This window comes from Rhamphochromis longiceps, linkage group LG8, assembly GCF_057381845.1.
Source record: "Rhamphochromis longiceps isolate RC_006_pf linkage group LG8, R_longiceps_female_GT1.1, whole genome shotgun sequence".
Lineage (NCBI taxonomy): Eukaryota > Metazoa > Chordata > Actinopteri > Cichliformes > Cichlidae > Rhamphochromis > Rhamphochromis longiceps.
Window position 1 is genome coordinate 22,133,982 of NC_140564.1, and position 20,078 is coordinate 22,154,059.

Sequence of the window (20,078 nt, forward strand, 5' to 3'; positions counted from 1 at the left end):
CTAAAAAAATACATATTGCAAGGCTGACATCTGCTGGACATAGCTGGTACTACACAGAGTACCATTACAGTATTTCAACATCAGACTAAGAATTATAAGCTCCAGTTAAGTTTAAAATACCTTAGTTGAAGGAGCCGGCTGACGCATTAATACCAGCAAACCTGTCATGTGCATAAAGATCTGTCTTTCCTCATAAAAGCCTTTAAGAGCATACATGAGGGAGAACTCTTCAGTTCATTCAAAGTTAGTGCTTCTTAGGGACTTTAAAGGGAGAAGCAGAAACTAAATTATTTCGCTATGTGTCCATCAGTCAGTTTGCTTCATTAGTTTTAAATGAATTTTTTTTCCAGAACAAACTAAATTCTTCTAATTTTGTTGCCTTTAAGTCGCCAAAGAAACATTTGTATTACTCACTTATGAAACAGTGGACATTTCTTCCAGTCCTGCACCCTGCACGCAATTGTTCAGACCTGCCAAAAAGGAGCACTGTGGTTTTTTCAGTCCTTACAGCTATTGTCCACTAGTGGGCAGCGTGCAGTCGGTGTACCTGACGTTCACGGGTATTACTCGGTAAATCCTAATTAAAAACATATGTTTAATATTTCCCACTGTGTAAAAAAAAAAAAAAAAAAACAACCTTCATTTAAGCAGAAACCGATTTTTTTACGTTAAATAATAACATTTAGGCTTTAGATATATTTAATTTATTGGGTTTTTTCCTACGAAACTTACTTTATTAACAGTGTTTCAAAAACGTACTCCATTAATCTGACATATCAGATGACGAAACCTGCCCTTCGCCAACAGAAAACTTCCTAAAGTCGCAATTTTGGATGCTGCGCTTTCCCCGCCCACTATATTTAGTAGTATAATAATGAGAGCTCAGCATGGGGAGTAGAGGGGTGGCTCTGAGACATTTGACTCTATTTGGAGTTGCCTAGATTACAGAGGGTTGTATTTTTTTCTTGCTCGTTTCTCCTCAAACACACACCTCAGCTGACTGGCGAGCTGTGTCCTCTCAGAGAGCCCTCAGCACGATGAGCGCTCTCCAGACGCAGAGGATGTTGTGCGTGTGGGTTTTGTTCTTTGCGGGAATAGCAGCAGTTTGTGGTGAGTTTAACTGTTTTCTGTCTCTTCCTTCCTTTAAGGAACTCTGCTAAGACTTTAAAAAGTGATCATCTGCCAAAAAGTGATTGCCGGTATTTGCCAGAAATGATTACTGGCATTTAAACTGCTGTAATCCATCAAACTTTTGTGAATGATATCAAGTTATTTGAGCCAGAAAGGTAGAAGCTGCAATCAGTTTTTGGCAAATTCTTTATTTATCCGGATAAAAGCCTCATTTTTCAAGAGAGACCTGACCAAGAGGGCAGCAGAAAATACAACAGCTATAACATAACAGTTCTATTAAGGTATTTTAAGTGGCACAAACGACTGGATTGAACATAACGTATAACACAGAGTGGGCACATACATGCAGTCTCACAAGCATGCTCGCAAAACAGAACAGATCTTCATAAACCATCTTGGTCACTGTTTCCTAGCATTTGGGAATGCAGATGTTTAGTTTACAGTTTTTGAGTTGATCTTTAAAATTGTTTTCTTCATATGTTGGTGCAGTAGTTGAAGCCTATTTCAGTGAAATATAGTCTTATATTCAAGACAACACAGATGCTTGTGCTAGCTTTAGTGAACACAAAGTGCTTGCCACATGCAGCTGATAATTTACTTATCTTAAACCACAATTCACCTTGTGGCTGCAGTCAATGCTTTGTTTTATCACTGCATAACACATGTTCATGTCTGAGACTGGTTTTACTTGGTAATGCATTGCTAGTTTAAGAATGTTTTCTCTGAGCTTCATCTTCCTTGACGAGAAATGACCTAAAATTCTGTTCTGAAGCCAAAAAGTTGAAATCTCTCAGAAAAACAAGAGAATTCACACCCACGTAAAGCAGATGATCCCAAATGTTCCTCTTAGTGAAAGGAACCAATCAGTATCGGTTAAATCAATCTAGTGCTTCTTCTCCTGGTTCCAGGTTCAAATGTCTGCACCTCCAGAGGAGCCAGCACATGCAAGGAGTGTCTGGATGTGCACCCCAGCTGTGCGTGGTGCTCCAAAGAGGTTGGGTCCCTTTTTTCCCCCCACTTCACTTCATTTACAAGCTTAGCTTTCTGCCAACCAGACTGGTACACGGTGGTACAGATCTCTTCATCAGCCAGCTATAATCTGGTTTGGAAGAACACTCTCAGTGGTCTCTGTGGTGAAGCCACTTCTAGTCTTTGACTCCATGCACATTTTAAAATATTTGGGTTTGGATTTGTGAACAAGACAACATGTCTCTTTCAAAGTTAGAAGGACAGAAAATGAAGGGTTTTAACTGCTTCACTGACTCTGAGTAGGATGCTTATGTGAGTCCAGGGACTCAGAACTCAGTGACTGACATCTTGTTAGTGTACGAGGATACAGTCATATTTTCTGGTTCAAACCAATGAGTGCAGTGATTTAATATAGTGAAATTAAGTATGGGAGTCAACATACTTTTTCAGGATGACTTCAGCCTCTACAAGAGAGGAACTGGTTGAACTTCTTTCGGGTGCAAAGTTTATTGAAGTACTAAAAGGAAACATAAGATTAGGCCGTTTTAGACTCCTGGTCCACCCCGTTCCACTTTACTCTTTAAATCAGTCAGATATGCTCCCCTTTTCTTGAATTTAATTACAACTGGAAATTAATCTACATTCAGATCAACGAGTCTGCTTTTCTCTTTAAAATGTCCTACATCTTTTTTCAGGACTTTGGCCAAGGAGTTGTTGGCCTGTCCCGCTGTGATTTGAAAAGTAATCTGCTGGCAGCGGGCTGTACCACATCAGCCCTGGAGTTTCCAACCAGCAAACTGCAGGTGATCGAGGACCGGCCCCTCAGCAACAAGGCAGCGGGAGCGACGCAAGTTGTCACCCAGATAAAGCCTCAGAAAATACACATCACCCTCAGGCCGGGTGAGCACCTACATATAAGGATATAAGGTTTTTTACACAGTTTCACAGGAAATGAGTGAAACTGTTCTCTCTGAGGGAACGAGAAGAACAGTAAAATCAGGAAGCAGTGTTTAACTATTTCTTCATCTCATTTTCTAGATGATGCTAAACGTTTCACAGTGAAGGTGCGGCAGGTGGAGGACTACCCCGTAGATCTCTACTACTTAATGGATCTCTCCTACTCCATGAATGATGATCTCACCCGCCTGAGGACGCTCGGCAAAGGCCTGGCGGAGGCCATGAACCGCACCACCAGCAACCTGCGCATGGGCTTTGGAGCTTTTGTGGACAAGCCGCTCTCACCTTACATGTACATTTCACCAAAAGAGGCTGTAAAGAACCCCTGCTACAGGTAAATCTAAGATAAAATCATGGGTTTAAACCAGATCTGGTGTTGTTTCCCCATAATGTTTTTTCACGCTTCATATGTCACCACCGGTGTTGATTTCAGTGGTTTCAGTATTTACGTCTGCGTGTGTTAAGTACCTGCATTACGCAGATGATGTCAGTCTTGTGAAGACATATTTAAACACAGCGTTGCTCAGCAATAACGCGAGCAGTCTCGGAGCCTCAGCACTTGTTAAAGGCTCAATGTGGCTCCTAAGTGCTTGGTCAGCTCCTGTGAATCAGCCACAGGTAATCTACTCAGGGAGGAAGAGCATCCCAGTGCCATAAGTGCAGCCAGAGGCTCCTGTGACGTTGATTTGATGGTTCCAGGGTCATTTGCTTTCCCGCTCATGTAAAGTGAGACCCAGACTGTAGGAATGTTTTGATAAAAGATAAGAAAAGTGAAGAATTTATAGTAGGCTGCAGCAGAAAGGGAGAGCGAGAGGAGGGTACGTTCACAGTAAAGAGAGTTTTTTATATGAATTATGAACAAAGGAGAAATCTCTTAAAGGTTTATTGTTTTTTTTTGTTTTTCCTTTTGCCCATGCCAGGTTATTTGATGGCTTTCGGATGACGCTGTAATTTGGTTGTTGGTCAAAAACTGACATGCATGAGACCAACAGTGCCCAGACTTTACCGCTCACAACTCTAGACTTATATACAACTTATAGCATCCACAGTTTTCAAGATATCATTTTCAAATTTTGTGTGATGGTAGATATCAATAAAAGCTCAAGATGATTTAATTTTGTTGAAAATTTTGTCAAGGTCACAACAAATGTCAAAATCAATTAAAAAAAATTGTATTACTCACATGTTTTTAATGGCTCTTCATCAAACTTCACAACTCTATGCTAGCGCTTGGGGGCGAAGATTTGACCTTGACCTTCATTGTTAGCACCTAAGGTTAGCGATAGCTTAAAAATTTTTCAAGAACCCACATTGAATATTACATCATAAGAACGGGCATGGAGAGAACTGTACAACACACATTTTATTGTTTCAATTATGACACCCTACAATTTCACAATGATACCATAAAGTTTGGCAAAATCATACACTGCATGACTATAGCTTAAAATCTCAAGTTTTTGCAGCTTATAGATTCCAGCAAATTCTGCTCCTATTGTATGGGTAAAGATAAATACACCATTTTAGTATGTAATGGTTCAAGGTCGTAGCTCATAGGTCAAAGGTTAGGGTCACTCAGATTAAGAAAAAGCTTTAGTTTCCATTGGATCATCTCCAGACTATTAGTCATTGTAGCACATAAGCATTCTCTATATCTGAGCTTTTTAAAGCATTTTTTTCAATGCAACATTACAGGACTTCACACTGACAGAAAACGATGCTGACATCAGCATATAGCATCAAAGTTTTGGTATAGGCCTTGCCCTTCAGGGGGACTTGCACTCTTAACCGCTCTTGTTTATGTATATATTACTTAACATTAAAATACCAGTGATGTCAAAAATGTGAAAATATAGTTAGCCGGTTTGTAAGGCATAACCAACCAAGAAGACATGTGCAGGTAAACTGCATTTTGTAAAGATTTTGCATTCAATTTCATAACAAAATTGCAGTTGTTCTAATTGAATGACTTCTGAACATGTTTGCTTCTTACATACATATTATATTGTGCATAAACATTGTTCTTGAGGGTGGTGATGGGTGGAGATGTCATCAGTTATTGGAGTTGACAGCACTTTTGGATGAACCCTGATGCTGTCTGTCAAAGTAAACATTTAATTTCTCTTTACTTGGCAGCATTAATACCACCTGTCTGCCACAGTTTGGCTACAAACATGTCTTGTCTCTGACGGAGGAAGTAGGCCGCTTCACGGAGGAGGTGAAGAAGCAGATGGTGTCCAGAAACCGAGATGCCCCGGAGGGAGGCTTTGATGCCATCATCCAGGCTGCTGTGTGCAAGGTGGAGCGGCAGACTGCACGAGCACACACGTTTCCCCTTCTCACAGACATAACTTGAGATTTGGTTTGGCATTCTTTTACTCCTCCGTGACGCACATCTAAGCTCAGAAATATTTAAAGGCTGGGTGGTAAAATTAAGTTAATCAGAAGGAGATTTGCTGTTTGAAAAGAACTGAAAAATTCTTTATTGTTTACTTTCCTCCTTTTCTGTTACCTGGTTTGATGGGAACCAGGAGCAGATCGGCTGGCGTCCAGATGCTTCCCACCTTCTGATCTTCACCTCAGACGCAAAGACTCACGTGGCTCTGGATGGTCGTCTGGCTGGAATCGTGCAGCCCAACGATGGACGATGCCACCTGAACTCTGATAATATGTACAGCAAGTCTACGACCATGGTTAGCGCATATTAAAGCCGAGTATTTGTGTGCACAGACGGCAATGAAGGGAAACCACGTAAGCGGTATGTGCTAACTTCATTGTCCTTTTGTTACCACAGGATTATCCATCTCTTGCTCTGATCACGGAGAAGATGTCAGAGAACAACATCAACCTCATCTTTGCAGTCACCAACCCTGTGGTTGCCCTTTACCAGGTGAGGAGCTCTGCAGTGGACACGATCCCCTTCTGTTACAACATAATTGCTCAAAAAACAAAAAATGCAAACATAAACTAAGCATTTTTTAAAAATGAAAACAAATATCCTCTTTTAATAAGAAGTAGTGTTTTCAGAGAAGTCCACTGAACCTCACTGTTTTTTAAAAAAATGAAACATTCTTGGAAGCTGCATTGGAAATCACTGTTTGCACACTACTCAGACACCGAAGGAGACAAAGTCAGTTTTTCCAAAACTGGAAACACTAGTACATCCAACTGGTGTCAAACAGTATTTTATACATAGTTTTGGCTACTGGATGGAAACTGTTGCATGTCGAGTCAAGTAGCTTTTATGAATACAGCACATTTAAAAACAACAGCAGCTGACCCACAGAACTTCCCAGTAAAGTTAGTATTAGCAGGAAATTACAGGTGAAAACATGGAATCAGTCATAGAGGCTAAGAACAGAAATAAAAAATAAAACAAGAAAATATAATAATTACATAAAATGAGTCCAAACTGATAAATGAAAGAAAAATGTGACTGTAAAGTCACAAAAAGATAACTGGGTACATGCGACTTTCATGCACTAATAACTCGCAACTGAAAAAATCAACCAAACCACAGAAGCTAGCGGAAACAGTGGCTTAATTTCTCTAAATACCCACTATTGGTTTTTCTTTTTGTACTTGCTCTGCCATTTAATCAGAAAACAACTGAAAAAACATACAAATATTTTTAGCATTAGTTTTACTTGCAGTATAAATTACTGTTTATAATTTTCAGTAGCATGGTAGCACGGTGGTTAGCAATGTTGCCTCACAGGAAGAAGGTCCACCTGGAGCCCTTCTGTGTGGAGTCTGTGGGTTTTCTTTGGATACTCTGGTATCTTGGGCAAAATACTGAACCTTGAGTTGCTTTCTGATGGGTTCATCAGAGTTTGAATGGGTGTAAATGTTAGATAGAAAGCACTTAGACACTTACCATTTACGTGCAGTTGGTGGAGTTTGGTTAAATGGTGATTCTAAAATTGCCCAAAGGTGTGAATGTAAATGTGAATAGTTGTCTGTCTCTTTGTGTTATCCTGTGCAGTCTGTCACATAGCACCCTGTGGTAAGCCTACCACAACCATGAATGGGACAACAAGATGGATGGATAATATAACAGCAATCCATTGGAACAAATTAACTAATGAAAATGTAGTAAAATATCATCTTGACAGTAATGATTTAATATCAAATAATTAGCAATCTTTATTCGGTGGGTATTGGATGGGTGCATTCTATGTTTGCAACTAATGAGATTCAGATGACATTTGCAGCAATCGATAAATGATTAAAAGACTCCCTGATGATGCAGGATTAGAACAGTCTCTCTGTCTGCGTGCGTTGTAGAACTACAGTGAGCTGATTCCTGGCACCACAGTGGGAACGCTGTCCAATGACTCGGGAAATGTTATTCAGCTCATATTAAAGGCGTACAAAGTGAGTGCAACACACACGCACATGCAGACACACACGCTCACACATCCTTGGCGAGACAGTGTTTGAGGGGATGACATGTGCTTGTTGACACACACCCACAGCATGTGAGTCATACGCAGTGTAGAGTCAGAGTCTCGGGAGAAATTCCCCAGTGGCTGAAGTGTGAAGCTGACCAAATGTAGGAGGCTGTTGGCTGGGTTTCATTATTTATGTTGAATGTGAGTTTATTATGCAGGTGAATGAGCTGAAAAGTAATTCTAGCTGTTTGCGCTGCAATATACACTCAAATATAAAGTCATTAGAGAAGTCAGTAAGATGTCGTGTATAATTTGCTATGAGTTACTTGTTTGACTCATATTTAAGCGAAGGAAATGACCCATCTTGAAAACCACCTGCTATGTGTGCGTGTTTGTGTTTCCTGCTTTTTTCTGTTGCCGTCAGAAAATTCGTTCCAAGGTGGAACTGGAGCTGCAAGGCGTCCCAGAGGAACTGTCTCTTTCCTTCAACGCCACCTGCCTGAATGGAGAGGTCATTCCTGGCTTCAAATCCTGCTCTGGGCTCAAAATAGGAGATACGGTTAGTTCTTCTAGACTTTGCACTGCAACTACAAGGTTTGGCTTCATATTACAGAGACGTGGCTGTACGTCTATCTGTGGTCAGTACAGCAAAATCACCACAGTATGAGTTGGAGTGGAGTTCCCATTTTCATATTTTTACTTTTGGACTCTTATAAGGCAGCTCTGGTCTTTACCATGTTCTAAATCTCACTAAATCTCATCTCATTAGATGAACAGCAACACATGATTAATGAACAAAAACAGAAGTTGTGTGTAAAAAACTAAGCACGCCCCATGATTCATTAGTTTGTATCATCATGACCACCTCCTTAATTGAGATTTTCAAGCCTTCATTCATGTAGCGCTTTGTTAAGGTGTCCCCCCCCACAGCATTTCTAAGCCATACTGCCATGTTCTGTTTAGAGAGGCCTGGAGAAAGAGGCCTTTTCCTGGAAAAAGTTCCAAACACGTCATACTTGGTCAGTCTTTTTCTAATTTTACTGTCACAAACTTTAACATTTAACAACCTAAAAGAGGCCTGTAGAGTCTGAGTTGTGTTTTTTACAGTTTCTCTGAGTACTGGACGTTCCAACAGTCCATTCCTGGGGAGACTGGTAACTGCTTGAATGTTTGCTATTTATAAATCATCTTTCTCATTGTAGAATAATGGATTATATATTGTTTGGAAATCACACATAACTGAATGCGCCAGACCAACAAACTACACAAACCACTGATTATCAGTTTATTAAATTTAATTTAATTCAGTTTTACTTATATGTCGCCAAATTACAACAACAGTCGCCTCAAGACACCTTATACTGTAAGGCTCTACGATAATCCAAAAAAATCAGAGAAAGCTCCCAACAATCATATGACCCCCATATGAGCGAGAGCTTTGGCAACAGTGGGAAGGAAAAACTTCCTTTTAACAGGAAGAAACCTCCAGTACAGGCAGCGCGGCCATCTGCCAAAGTGAAAATGAATTCGACCTGGCTGTTATATACCCTGTTGCTATGGAAACAGTAAGGGTGTACATGTCTGTGATGGTTCTCCAGCTCATCGTAGTCTAAGGAGCTTGGAAAGAAAAGCGTCTGGACTTCTTTAAGTTGCTTGAAGACGTTTCACCTCTTAAGAAGCTTCTTCAGTTCTAGGGTCAAATGGTGGAGAGTCCCAGATTTAAGCCCTATGGGCGTGTCCCCCATAGGGACCCCTAATGATTCTCTACCTAATGACACGAGCCAAGGTGTGAAAATAGGTGTAGGACACAATCAGCCAAGGTTTCAGGTGAACTCATTGTGAAACCTAGCCCCACCCTATCATGTGATTTCCTGAGGGCAGAAGGCCGAGGATGTGAGTGGGCGTTAGCCCGCACATGGGCGTACATGGTTTTTCATACACTGCTTCTCCATTTTGGTTTCGTTTTTGCCACATAACTAATAACACAGTGTTATATTTCATGTGTTGCTGTTCATCAGAACTTATATTCAAATCATTTTAGGACCTGCTAAGGACTTTGTATTGTGTTCTCATGTGTAAAATCTTAGAATTGAAAGAGGGTGAACTTTTTCCCATTACTGTAAACAGTAATACTCATGATCTACTCATAATACTCACAATACTTATGATCTTTATCAACAGTTATATAAAATAGTTCAAATAAATGCAACTGGGTAGACCTTGTTTAGGTGGTCAGCATGAGTTAGTAATGGCTGGCCAATGCTTGTTCAGTGATATTTTGACTAAATGGAGTATTACATATAAAGCTAGTTATATATTCAGATTAATACTGCACTTTTTCTACAATGTAGTCACAACATGAGTAACCAAAGAAAGGTGGCCCAAAAACTTTACCCACATAAAAGAAGATTTAGGATTAATAAGGTAGATTCTGAATTACCACAGAAAGGGGAGAAAGGCAGTAATCTGACTGTGATCTTTATCTACAGGTGTTAACCATAACCTCTGTCGCACCTAGTTGACTGTACATGGTTGTTTCCTTGCTTTATTTGTTTCAGATAAGGATGTACAGTGATCGTGATTGTTTACATACTGTACAGGCCACACTCAGGAAAACATCCTTCATGAGACTAATTAACTTACTTTCAGTGTAGTTTTTTTTTGTTACTGTAATTATTTAAAGAAGGACACAGTCGCCTAAACACATTTAGTTTTTTCAAGGAATATTTTAACAATTCATATTTAAAAGATTCTGCTTGTACTCAGAATATAACCCATCTCGAGAGACCATTGTTCCCTATAAACAAAAATAACAAATTAGTTCCATATGGGTCTTTTTTTTGGTATGTTTCCATTTCCCTTATTTCTTCTATCTGAGTTGGATTTTCCCTTTTTCTCATAGTGTCAAAGAGTAAAAGATGGAAAAACAAATGACAGTCTCTAACTTTATTTTTTATTCTTCATGTTTTTTTGTCTTAAGATCCTTTTTTAAATAGTTCTCTTTGTTAGTTTTTGCATTTTTCTTTATCTAAGCGTCTATGGCTATTTTTCTTTGTCTTTCTTCACTCCAGGTGACATTTTCTGGCCTCTACACATTTCTTTCTCTTTACCTCAGCTGGTATTATTATTTCCATATATGGCCATCTCTCCAGATGTAGTAACTCCCCACATTTACCAGATCTGGCATGCAACACTGAATGAACAATTACTTTGACTAAATACATTTGGAGGCATTCCTTGTGTTACATCTGCTTTGTGCTGTTTTCTCTGACAGCGATTAGATAATGCTGAGTCTGGATGCCATAAAAAAAAAAAGAAACAAGTAAAAATTAGTATAAGTGTCTCCTTTTTTCTTTACGCTTCTGTGCTCTTTGGCAGGTCTCTTTCAGTGTGGAGGCTCGTGCTCGTGGTTGCCCATCCAAAAAAAAGAAAACCTTTATCATCAAACCTGTGGGCTTCAAGGATGCCCTCTCCATCACTGTCACCTTTGAGTGCGACTGCAAGTGCCAGGCCAAAGCCCAGCCTGATAGCCCCAAATGTAGCAACGGCAATGGCACCTTTGAGTGTGGCATATGCCTGTGCCACCCAGGTCGCTTAGGACCACATTGCGAATGTGCCGAAGGCGATTACAACCCCATGGCACAGGATCGCTGCAGTGGACCTGCAGGATCCGGAGGACCTCAGTCGGCTATCTGCAGCGGCCGCGGAGACTGCGTGTGTGGCCAGTGCGTGTGCCACAGCAGTGACTTTGGGAAAGTGTGGGGAAAGCTGTGTGAGTGTGATGACTTCAACTGCCTGCGCTACAAGGGAGAACTCTGCTCGGGTAAGGCCTCATGAGTTACAGTAAGAAAGACATGCAGGCTTCTTGTGTATTTACTTTGCTTTAGGATTTTAAATGAATGAGTATTAATCAGTGATGTGCTTAATGGTCAACAGTTTAGTCAACAGGCTGTAGCTCAGGAGGTAGAGCAGGTCATCTACTGAGTGGAAGGTTGGTGGTTCATTCCCTGGCTCCTCCAGTCTGCATGTCAAGTATCCTTGGGCATGATACTAACCCCAAGTTGCTCTTCGATGCACCCATCAGAGTATGAATGTATTTAGAAAGCACTATGTAAAGAGAAAGTGATTGTGAGAACGGGTGTGATTTGGTGAATGTGGCATGTTGTATAGAGCGCTTTGAGTACTCCGGGAGAGTAGAAAAATGCTATATAAGAATCGGTCCATTTACAAAAAATATTAAGACAGTCTAATATAGTCTGTTATTCCCTATAAATATTCAATTTCCTGCTGTAGATACCTTTTAATTATCTTTAATTATTAACCAGTATTTGCTTTTTAAAGGAAGACTAGAAATGGGAGTAGCTCTGTTCAAGGATTAACTTCAAAATGGTGCATTGGGGTTTAGTGAGGGCAGCAAGTAGTGCAGGAGAGATTGTATGTGCTGGACTTTTTTTCTATTATTATTTTTGGCCGGCCACAGTGGTCTGTGAAGTTGCTGGCAAACAACTGAGATATACCCAGCCAAGAGATAGCCCAACCTGTTCCCCCCCGAAAGCTGTAGTGGGTCGAAATGACCCACTGACTTCTATCTTGATTTTTCTGTATGGTTGTGGTAGAGTTTTGTAGAATGCGCGCACTTTTATAGCTGAGGTCGTTTGTCCCTTTCACCACACTGACTTGCCACCCACCTCACCTGGGAAGAATTATATACAGTAAAAACTCTCCCCTCTGGATATGGGCTACATTCACAATAAACATCTGGTTTGGTGTATGTGCACTACGTGTGAGTGTCAGCTCAGGTTATATGTTTGTGTCATCCAAACCTTTTGTACTAAAGAATTTGAAGGGATTCATGAACACACAACAAAACATACTGATGGTGATTTTCTTCTACGCAAGAGATTTTGTGTCTTTGTTGTGGTTGAGATTTTCAAACAGTGAGGTGAGGTTATCACTTTACTTTTTATTACTTTCAATGTTTTAGTGCTTTTAAATAAAAACCATGCTGCTGTGTCAAAACCATGAAAGTATCAGAATGACATCACATGCTGTCATGTAAAAAATGCCTACATGTTCAAGAAAAACTATTATGCACGTGAGACTAAGCATCATTGGGTTTGCTGGCAAGACATTTTGGCTCATGTTAGAATAGAGGTAATGGTAAAAAAATAAAAAAGTTTATTGCTTTAGAAGTTTGATGAAATGATCAATCTCGTGTCATTAATGCAGTGCTTGCATGTTGTTAATTCCAAACCCCATTAATGAGGACCCGATTAGTAAAAATCCAACATGTAATCAGTTTTTGCCACTTTCCCTTAAACTAAACCCAACATTACCAGCATTTAATGTCTTTACTATTTCATTTGAATGCTTTGATAAGATCGGTGAGGTGTTTTTTATGACTGTCTGTTGCAGTCTTGTAACAGCAACAAAGTAAGAATAAAGTTTTCTTTGTTTTTTTTAACGTTCTTACTATTGTTCGCAGCTAGCTTAGCATAAACACTGAACGCAGGGGGAAATGTTATCCAAGTGCAGAGATCACAAACTTACTTAAAAACTTACTGTTTTATTTTTCCCATTTTTAATTTGTGCCAAAAGAAAATTAAAAACAACAGCTGCAAGGATAACCAGGCTAGCTTTATTTCTTTGCTTTTTGCTAACAAGGAAGCTAAGCTAACTAAGCTAATTGACCCTGAACTCCACATCTGGTGAACAGCTTTCACAATGTTACATTACATTTTTATATATTCTGTTTAGTTTAATTTAGTTTCCAGCATGGGTTCAATCAGTTCAGTTTCGTTTTTATAGTTCAGTTCTGTTTCTTGGTTTGTTTTTGTTTTGTTTTTAATTATATGACAGATATTTTGATACAAATGCAACTTTTCATATCATGTAGACATAGTGTTATTACACTTATGCACTAGTACCTCCTGATGCTATTTAGGTTGAATTTATTTGCTAAGCAGCTTGTATTAGGTAGTTTTTAAGTAGAGCTCATATGCCACTAAAAACTATCCACATCCATCTCAGCCGGTCTCACAAGGAAATGTTTTCCTGTGCACCCCAAAGTCCATAGAGTAACATGAAAATACCTTTATTCTTACTCATTGGCTAGTGTGGTGTAATGACGCTAAAAATAAACTCATGTTTGGCCAAGAGGGAGAGTACTGGAAATGTTCAGAGACTATGTGTGTGCAGAACACACATAGTCTTCTGTTGTCTTGAAATATCTTATTCAGTGTGTGGACCATTGTATTTTCCTCCACAGAATGATCTAATTAAAAGCTAGAGGTCTTGTGGCCATGTGATAATGACAGTTTATCCGTGGATCATCCTTTATCCAGTTAGACTGTGCCAAGCAGCTTCCTGTGTCATTGTTTATCTGGGCATTGTTTTTTGTGGTGGAAAGCCACAATGTTTTTGCCCCGTCTCTCTTACTGGCATGTACACTCACATTCACACAGAGTTTCGTGGAATAACAAAAAGACAATGTGTACAAATTTGCTCAGATATGCGCTTCATCACGCAGCCAAATATAAAAGCAATGCAGTCACCGCAGACAAACAGTGAAATAGGTTTTTAACCTCTAGCAGTTTAATATTCCGCTTCTGGTTTCCAGTGTTTCCAGTGTAAAGTCATGAACTTACAGGACCACTGAATGTCTGCAAGAAATAATACTTATTTTTAACTAGCTACAATTAAAAAGTCTTCTAATTGTTGGGTTTTTGCTGGATTATTGTGGCATCTTTTGTTGGAATTTAGTGCTTTATAAATAAAACTGAATTGAATTAAACCTTTAAATTTAATTTGGGTTAGATTTCTGGCTATTATTATTGCCATGAAATGCTAGCTTGACTTCAGCATGGCTGTAGATGCTGGGTTTGAAGTGTTTGAAGGCTAAGCAACATGGTAAATCTTTTTCAAGGTACAGAGAAGAGCCCGTAAATAGGGCAAAAAGAATTGTATGACACAGGTTTGTGGTCAGTTCAGTCATAACCATTTAATAAGCAGTGGCCAGCCATTACTAACTCATGCTGACCACCTAAAAAAGGTCTACCCAATTGCATTTATTTTAAATTTGAGAGTTTGTAAAGGTACCTTACACCCAGCAGATTATAAAATGGTACGTAACATTAATTTCTTTAATAATAAAGTCATGAAAATAATGAGCATGTGTATAAGCTTTTGTCAAAACTTGCAACAAAATAAATATGTTTGTGTAAGACAGTGTGTAAACTATGTGATGCCAAATGATTGACGTTACAACCATCCCAGATGCCAAAAGCGTCCTTCTTCCCCAACTCGTGCTGCGCCCTCTTTTTCACATAATATTTCTTGTCACATTGTCCTCCTCTTGTTTTTTGTTTATTCTCAGGGCACGGTGTCTGTAACTGTGGCTTCTGCCAGTGCGCACCAGACTGGCAGGGTGAGAACTGTAACTGCTCCAGACGTACAGACACTTGTATGTCCAGCCTGGGCCTCCTGTGCAGTGGGAGGGGTCAGTGCGTGTGCGGAGCCTGCGAGTGCACGCAACCAGGTGCCTACGGAGCCACGTGTGACAAGTGTCCCACCTGCCCCGACGCCTGTACCATGAAGAAGTGAGTTTACATACAGAGATATTCAATTTAGCTCCTTTAAATCAACTGATTGTTGATATTTTACATTTTAACAGGGAGTGTGTGGAGTGTAAGCACTTCAAGAGGGGCAAACTGATTGAGGACAAAACCTGCTCTCGAATCTGCAAGGATGAGATTGTTCTTGTGGATGAATTAGGTGAGATGATTTGTATTTTGGCACTGCTGGTTAATGTTAATAATAATTCCATAAATGCACAAGGTGGAACAATCCATTAAAGGGGTCATTTTGTCTAACTTGTAATGTAACGTCAACATTTTTCCACACAGAGCTCCATGACACAAATGCGGTGAATTGCACCTACAAAGATGAGAACGATTGCGTGGAGCGTTTTCAGTATTATGAAGATGCCAGTGGCAAATCCATCCTCTTTGTTGTCAAAGAGCCAGGTAAGAAACATTAAGTGCTTTGCCGGTGTTAGCTTCTTTAAAATGTCCATTATAGCTGGGTATGGTTGTTTTAAGTATGTGATTAGGTTTTTTGTTAAAAATGTTTTCATAGTGACTCCCCCCCATGGTTTACTGTGGCAAACTTGCATCTTCACTCATGTTAGTGTATGACTGTGAGTACACGTGCAACTATTTGCCTGCGCCACTGTGTACGTGTTGTACGTGCATGAAAGGGAGTAATCTGATTCCATTCCCTAGCCAGTCAATAGATTCATCTCTACTTTTAATTGCTAATTTAATGTAATTTAATATTATGGGTTATAAATATGAATCTGTTGCTTTTTTTACCAGATGTAATCAACACAAATGCTGAATAGATGAGGATAAACCTGCAATAACAATCTTTCACCATCATCTGCATTTTTTAAATTTCTGGCAAAACTTTTTAGTGCTTTGTGTTCACCCAACTACAAGCTGTCACTTCCCCGATGCCTGCTCTCTCACTTGTTAAGTGGCCAAATAGAAAAAGTGTGGGGCAGTAAAATAGCTTTCTGCCCTCAGAGAAAATCTGTACTTGGGTCTACTTTTAATGAATGTGTGTGTTTAATTTAAGCACAACTGGGTATCAGAGAAATACACCACAATTTGCCTTGAACACGGGGCACCCTGCCGTGTCAAAGAGGGCTGTAAATAGCTGCCCAGCTCCTCTGGGAACATGCTGACTATACATATCGCAGAGAGAAAGCCCTCTCGTGCTCTCCTCTTGAGGATATGGAAGAAAATAAGTAACCAAAAGAACAGCGAAGGAAATGTGAAGCTGTATCACTCATCCTTCAAAGCTGTCTAAGCTTTAAAAAAAAAATCGAGACAACATAAGAAAAAGTTGGTAAATCACATTAATCAATAGTGTCAGCCAAGACTGATTTCCATGTAGACTTTGATGGGCTATGAGCATTAAAGGGTCGGCTGAAGAGCAGGAAGTAGAGCTAATTTATAATGATAGAAGGAGGAAGATGAGAGCAGCTTTGATGTTGGCTGTAAAAGTTCGCCTTCGTTGCTTTGGTTGCCCAACACCGCTTTTCACGTGCATATGTGCATGTAACCACACGCCACACAGATATACCGACATTATGAGGAACCCATAGAGCATTACAGCTCTAGGAGCATTCTTACTGTTTAACACGTTGGCATCTTTCGCCTCATCATTTGGTTGTCCGGTGTATACATGCGTACCACATATTTATTCACTGCAGCACCATAACACTTTTTTAATGACAAAACTTCATAGTAGGCTTGCATCAGATTGCATTAAAAATAAAAAGTTCAAGCTAAATATCACACTGAGACTCATCTGGTGACCAGAAAATAAGTTAATAATGATGTATGGATGCTTTATTCATCCTCAGGGAGAAATTCACATAATGCTGATGCTTTCTACGTGTGATTAGTATTAATTCATTACACATTTTTGAGAAGCTTAAGAAAAAACTTTAAAATGTCATTTTCTTTATGCTGAGAACTCTAAATTTAGGACCATATGGGGGTGGTTGAATAATATTTGATTACCTCATATCTGTCATCACATTTTGGCTCAAATATTTTTCAGTTCATCAGCTTTTTTGATTGAGTCACATACGCTTTAATTGACCAAGTAGACCGCAGTGGAAAAATAAAGATCTAGAAGTTTCTCATGTGAAATAACTCATACTGTAGGAACTTCTGCAGACCTTTTTTGGAGCAAGATTGCACTCTGGGGACTAATTAAGCCTCAAAACTTGTAGCCAAAACATTAGTGAACTACTGTAAGAGATTGTGAGAGATATAAAAGACACTTTTGCTCCTCAAATTCCCAAACCTTACAAGCAACTTAAACTTTCGCAGTCCCTCTACTTGACTGTAAAACTTGGGGGAATTATTGAAGAGAAATTAGTCATGCGAACAAGGCTAGCAAATGTGATGAGTTGTTCCACTTTTGAAGTGGTTCATGTCCGTGACTCTTTGAAGGAGCGTAATGCCCGTCATTGTGCGACATTGTGCAAATCAGAGTACTGGAGAGTTTTGCCTGACCGCAGTGAGGGAGGAGAGGATTGTGGCCTTGCTGTAAGATGTTACCGTTTTCCACTTTGGGCCATCTTCCACTCTTCTCTCTGGTCTTTAACATCCTGTTCAGGACTGTTACGCTTCCCTTGTTCTCTTCCGTCACTTAAAAACCTGATGGCAATTAGAAAACTGTCAGCCATGCTAAAAAGAACCATGCTATTAAGTTTAAAGCTGTACATCTGCCTTTATAACAGGCGTTATAACCGCTGACTCTGAAAACTCACTGCAGTTAGTAGGGGACTACGTTGCGATATTAGCGAGATTAAATCAATAAGAACCAGAGATGAAACACAGTTATAAAATCATTTCCTCTGGCCTGACCTCTGGCTTATCTGCTCATTCCTTTATCACTTCCTCCTTCTGTTTAGACTGCCCCAAGGGTCCAGACATTTTGGTAGTGCTTCTGTCAGTGGCAGGAGCCATTTTGTTCCTGGGCTTGGCCGCTCTGCTTATCTGGAAGCTGCTGGTTACCATCCACGACAGACGGGAGTTTGCCAAATTTGAGGAAGAACGCGCTCGCGCCAAGTGGGAAACAGTAAGTGAACGGACTCTGAAGTAGTGAATTGGGAAACTGCAAGTGCAGCATTTGTTTAATATTATCATAGAAAGCACTGAGGATTCAATGCAGTCTTTGCACACACTCAAGTATGCAAACATGCCTGCACCTTCCTATACACACATACTCACACACACACACACACAAAGAGCCCACACACGCAGTGTCTTGCTCCCGTTGTCTGAAGATGTTTTTTATTATTTCTGTTACATGCTGTTACTACCAACAGAACAAAAAAGCAGCCAACGGAAGGGCTGGGTTTAAATTAGCCAGCGCTAATCAGCCTTTACTGGTAATAAGCCTGTTTGTGGCCTAAAGAACACAACTAAATCCCACAGGCCTCAAACCACAAGGAATCACAGTAGGTTTAAGTTGCTCACAAGTAACACAAAACCACACACTCAAGTTAGCATGTCTGCTTAAATGATGACATGAAATAGCTGTTTTAAATGTGGACTTTTCTATTGTGTCATTACCATAAACCGCCCCTTGACTCGTATCTCCTCGTGTGTGTTTGACTAACAGGGGCACAATCCTCTTTACAAGGGAGCGACATCAACCTTTACGAACATCACATACAGAGGAAAAGACTGACGCTACTGAACAAAGCTGAAGAATAAAGGATGGAAATAATGCACTTCGACAATCCTCTCTGAGAAGGCAGCGAATCATGTGCAGGCCTCTACTGTCACGCAATAACTAATAATTATTTGCTTGTAAATATGTAGAAATCATTCCGAGGAGACATTTTATCAGGGATTTGAGACAAAACACCCACCTGTACTACGATGTTAGATAAGGTGTTTGTTTTTTTGTTTTGAATGAGAATTGTTTTGTTGTGCAGCCCATAATAAAGGTTTAGATCTCCAAAAGCAGCTTTTTGTCCATCCGTTGAGAGCCCACTGAAATCGTAAAAGTTGAAATCAAGAGCACAAAATTTAACGAGAAGCACAAAGAGAGTGCAAACCTTCACCGAGGCACTTTTAAGGGGATAGTTTTGTGTTTTGTGCATATTAATTTTGTTATCTTTGTTCTTTTTAATCGTACTTTAAGATGTTTGCAGTTTATAACACATTTTGGGGTCAATATGAAAATGTGAAATGTGAAAGTGAGGTCATATGTGACAGGATAGTTGGATGCAGATGTTAAGGTGATATTTAGAAACCCCATATACCAGTATTTTATCCTAAATGTTGCCAATACAAGGATAGTCATTTGGATGAGTAACGAAACGTTTCACCCACTGAAAACGCTACATCTAGATGAACAGAATCAACTTTTGAAGCTAGTTATTTTATGAAAGTTTCATCTTATTTGACCTTGAAGAAGTCAAATAAGATCAGAAATCCCAATATATCATCATATGTCATTTCCTATATACCTATATGTTGTAAATACAGACAATGGTAGTAAGAAACATCGTTGTAAATAGCTCTACATAGCATTATTACCACTTTGACCTTAAGATCACTCTGTCGAGCTTTAAGGTAATGTCAGAAGTCAAAAAGAGGTTTAAATCTTCAGATATGGTACTCTCTATATGTTGACCATAAACACCACACTTGTAAGAATCATAGTTTCTAATTTATAAAACGGATTTGTCAATTTTCCACCAATAAATCATTACATTGACAAATTTTACACCCCTACAAAGCTTGATCAGAATGCATTCAAAACTTTTCTAGCAATCATGTTTACAGAAAAAAGATGCACCCAAGCGCTACCAACAACATAACCTTTTTGGCAGAGGCAATAAGAATATATTTAATATTTGAGAAGTGCTATATACTTCCCAGTGTAAAGGTAGTCAGGCATTCAAACATAACATCAACATTAACATTGAATAGAAAACTCTTGGCAGCAAAGGAAATGTTTTGCTTATTAAAATAAAACCAAAAGGATCCACATGACTGCATATCACTGTGGCAAAATGATAAAAATTATATT

At 39.5% G+C, this 20,078-nt stretch overlaps 1 protein-coding gene across 1 annotated transcript; it reads left to right on the plus strand.

The window, feature by feature from the left end:
• The first annotated feature begins 950 nt into the window (after window positions 1-950).
• LOC146663632 (integrin beta-3-like) lies at window positions 951-19,673 on the plus strand. The gene is made up of 15 exons (XM_085416478.1): window positions 951-1,110; window positions 2,040-2,125; window positions 2,796-3,000; window positions 3,139-3,391; window positions 5,194-5,356; window positions 5,589-5,750; window positions 5,852-5,947; window positions 7,345-7,434; window positions 7,876-8,010; window positions 10,830-11,274; window positions 14,827-15,049; window positions 15,124-15,224; window positions 15,356-15,475; window positions 17,944-18,110; window positions 18,657-19,673. Exons 1-15 carry the CDS (start codon window positions 1,038-1,040, stop codon window positions 18,723-18,725), a joined length of 2,388 nt encoding a protein of 795 aa, XP_085272604.1. The 5' UTR covers window positions 951-1,037; the 3' UTR covers window positions 18,726-19,673.
• The last annotated feature ends 405 nt before the right edge of the window (window positions 19,674-20,078 follow it).

Bases quoted from the DNA above. Each gene is read 5' to 3' on its own strand.
- LOC146663632 (XM_085416478.1), top strand. From the start codon at position 1,038: ATGAGCGCTCTCCAGACGCAGAGGATGTTGTGCGTGTGGGTTTTGTTC. The intron at 3,392-5,193 runs GTAAATCTAAGA...TTTACTTGGCAG, and splicing joins GTAAAGAACCCCTGCTACAG to CATTAATACCACCTGTCTGC. The intron at 11,275-14,826 runs GTAAGGCCTCAT...GTTTATTCTCAG, and splicing joins CAAGGGAGAACTCTGCTCGG to GGCACGGTGTCTGTAACTGT.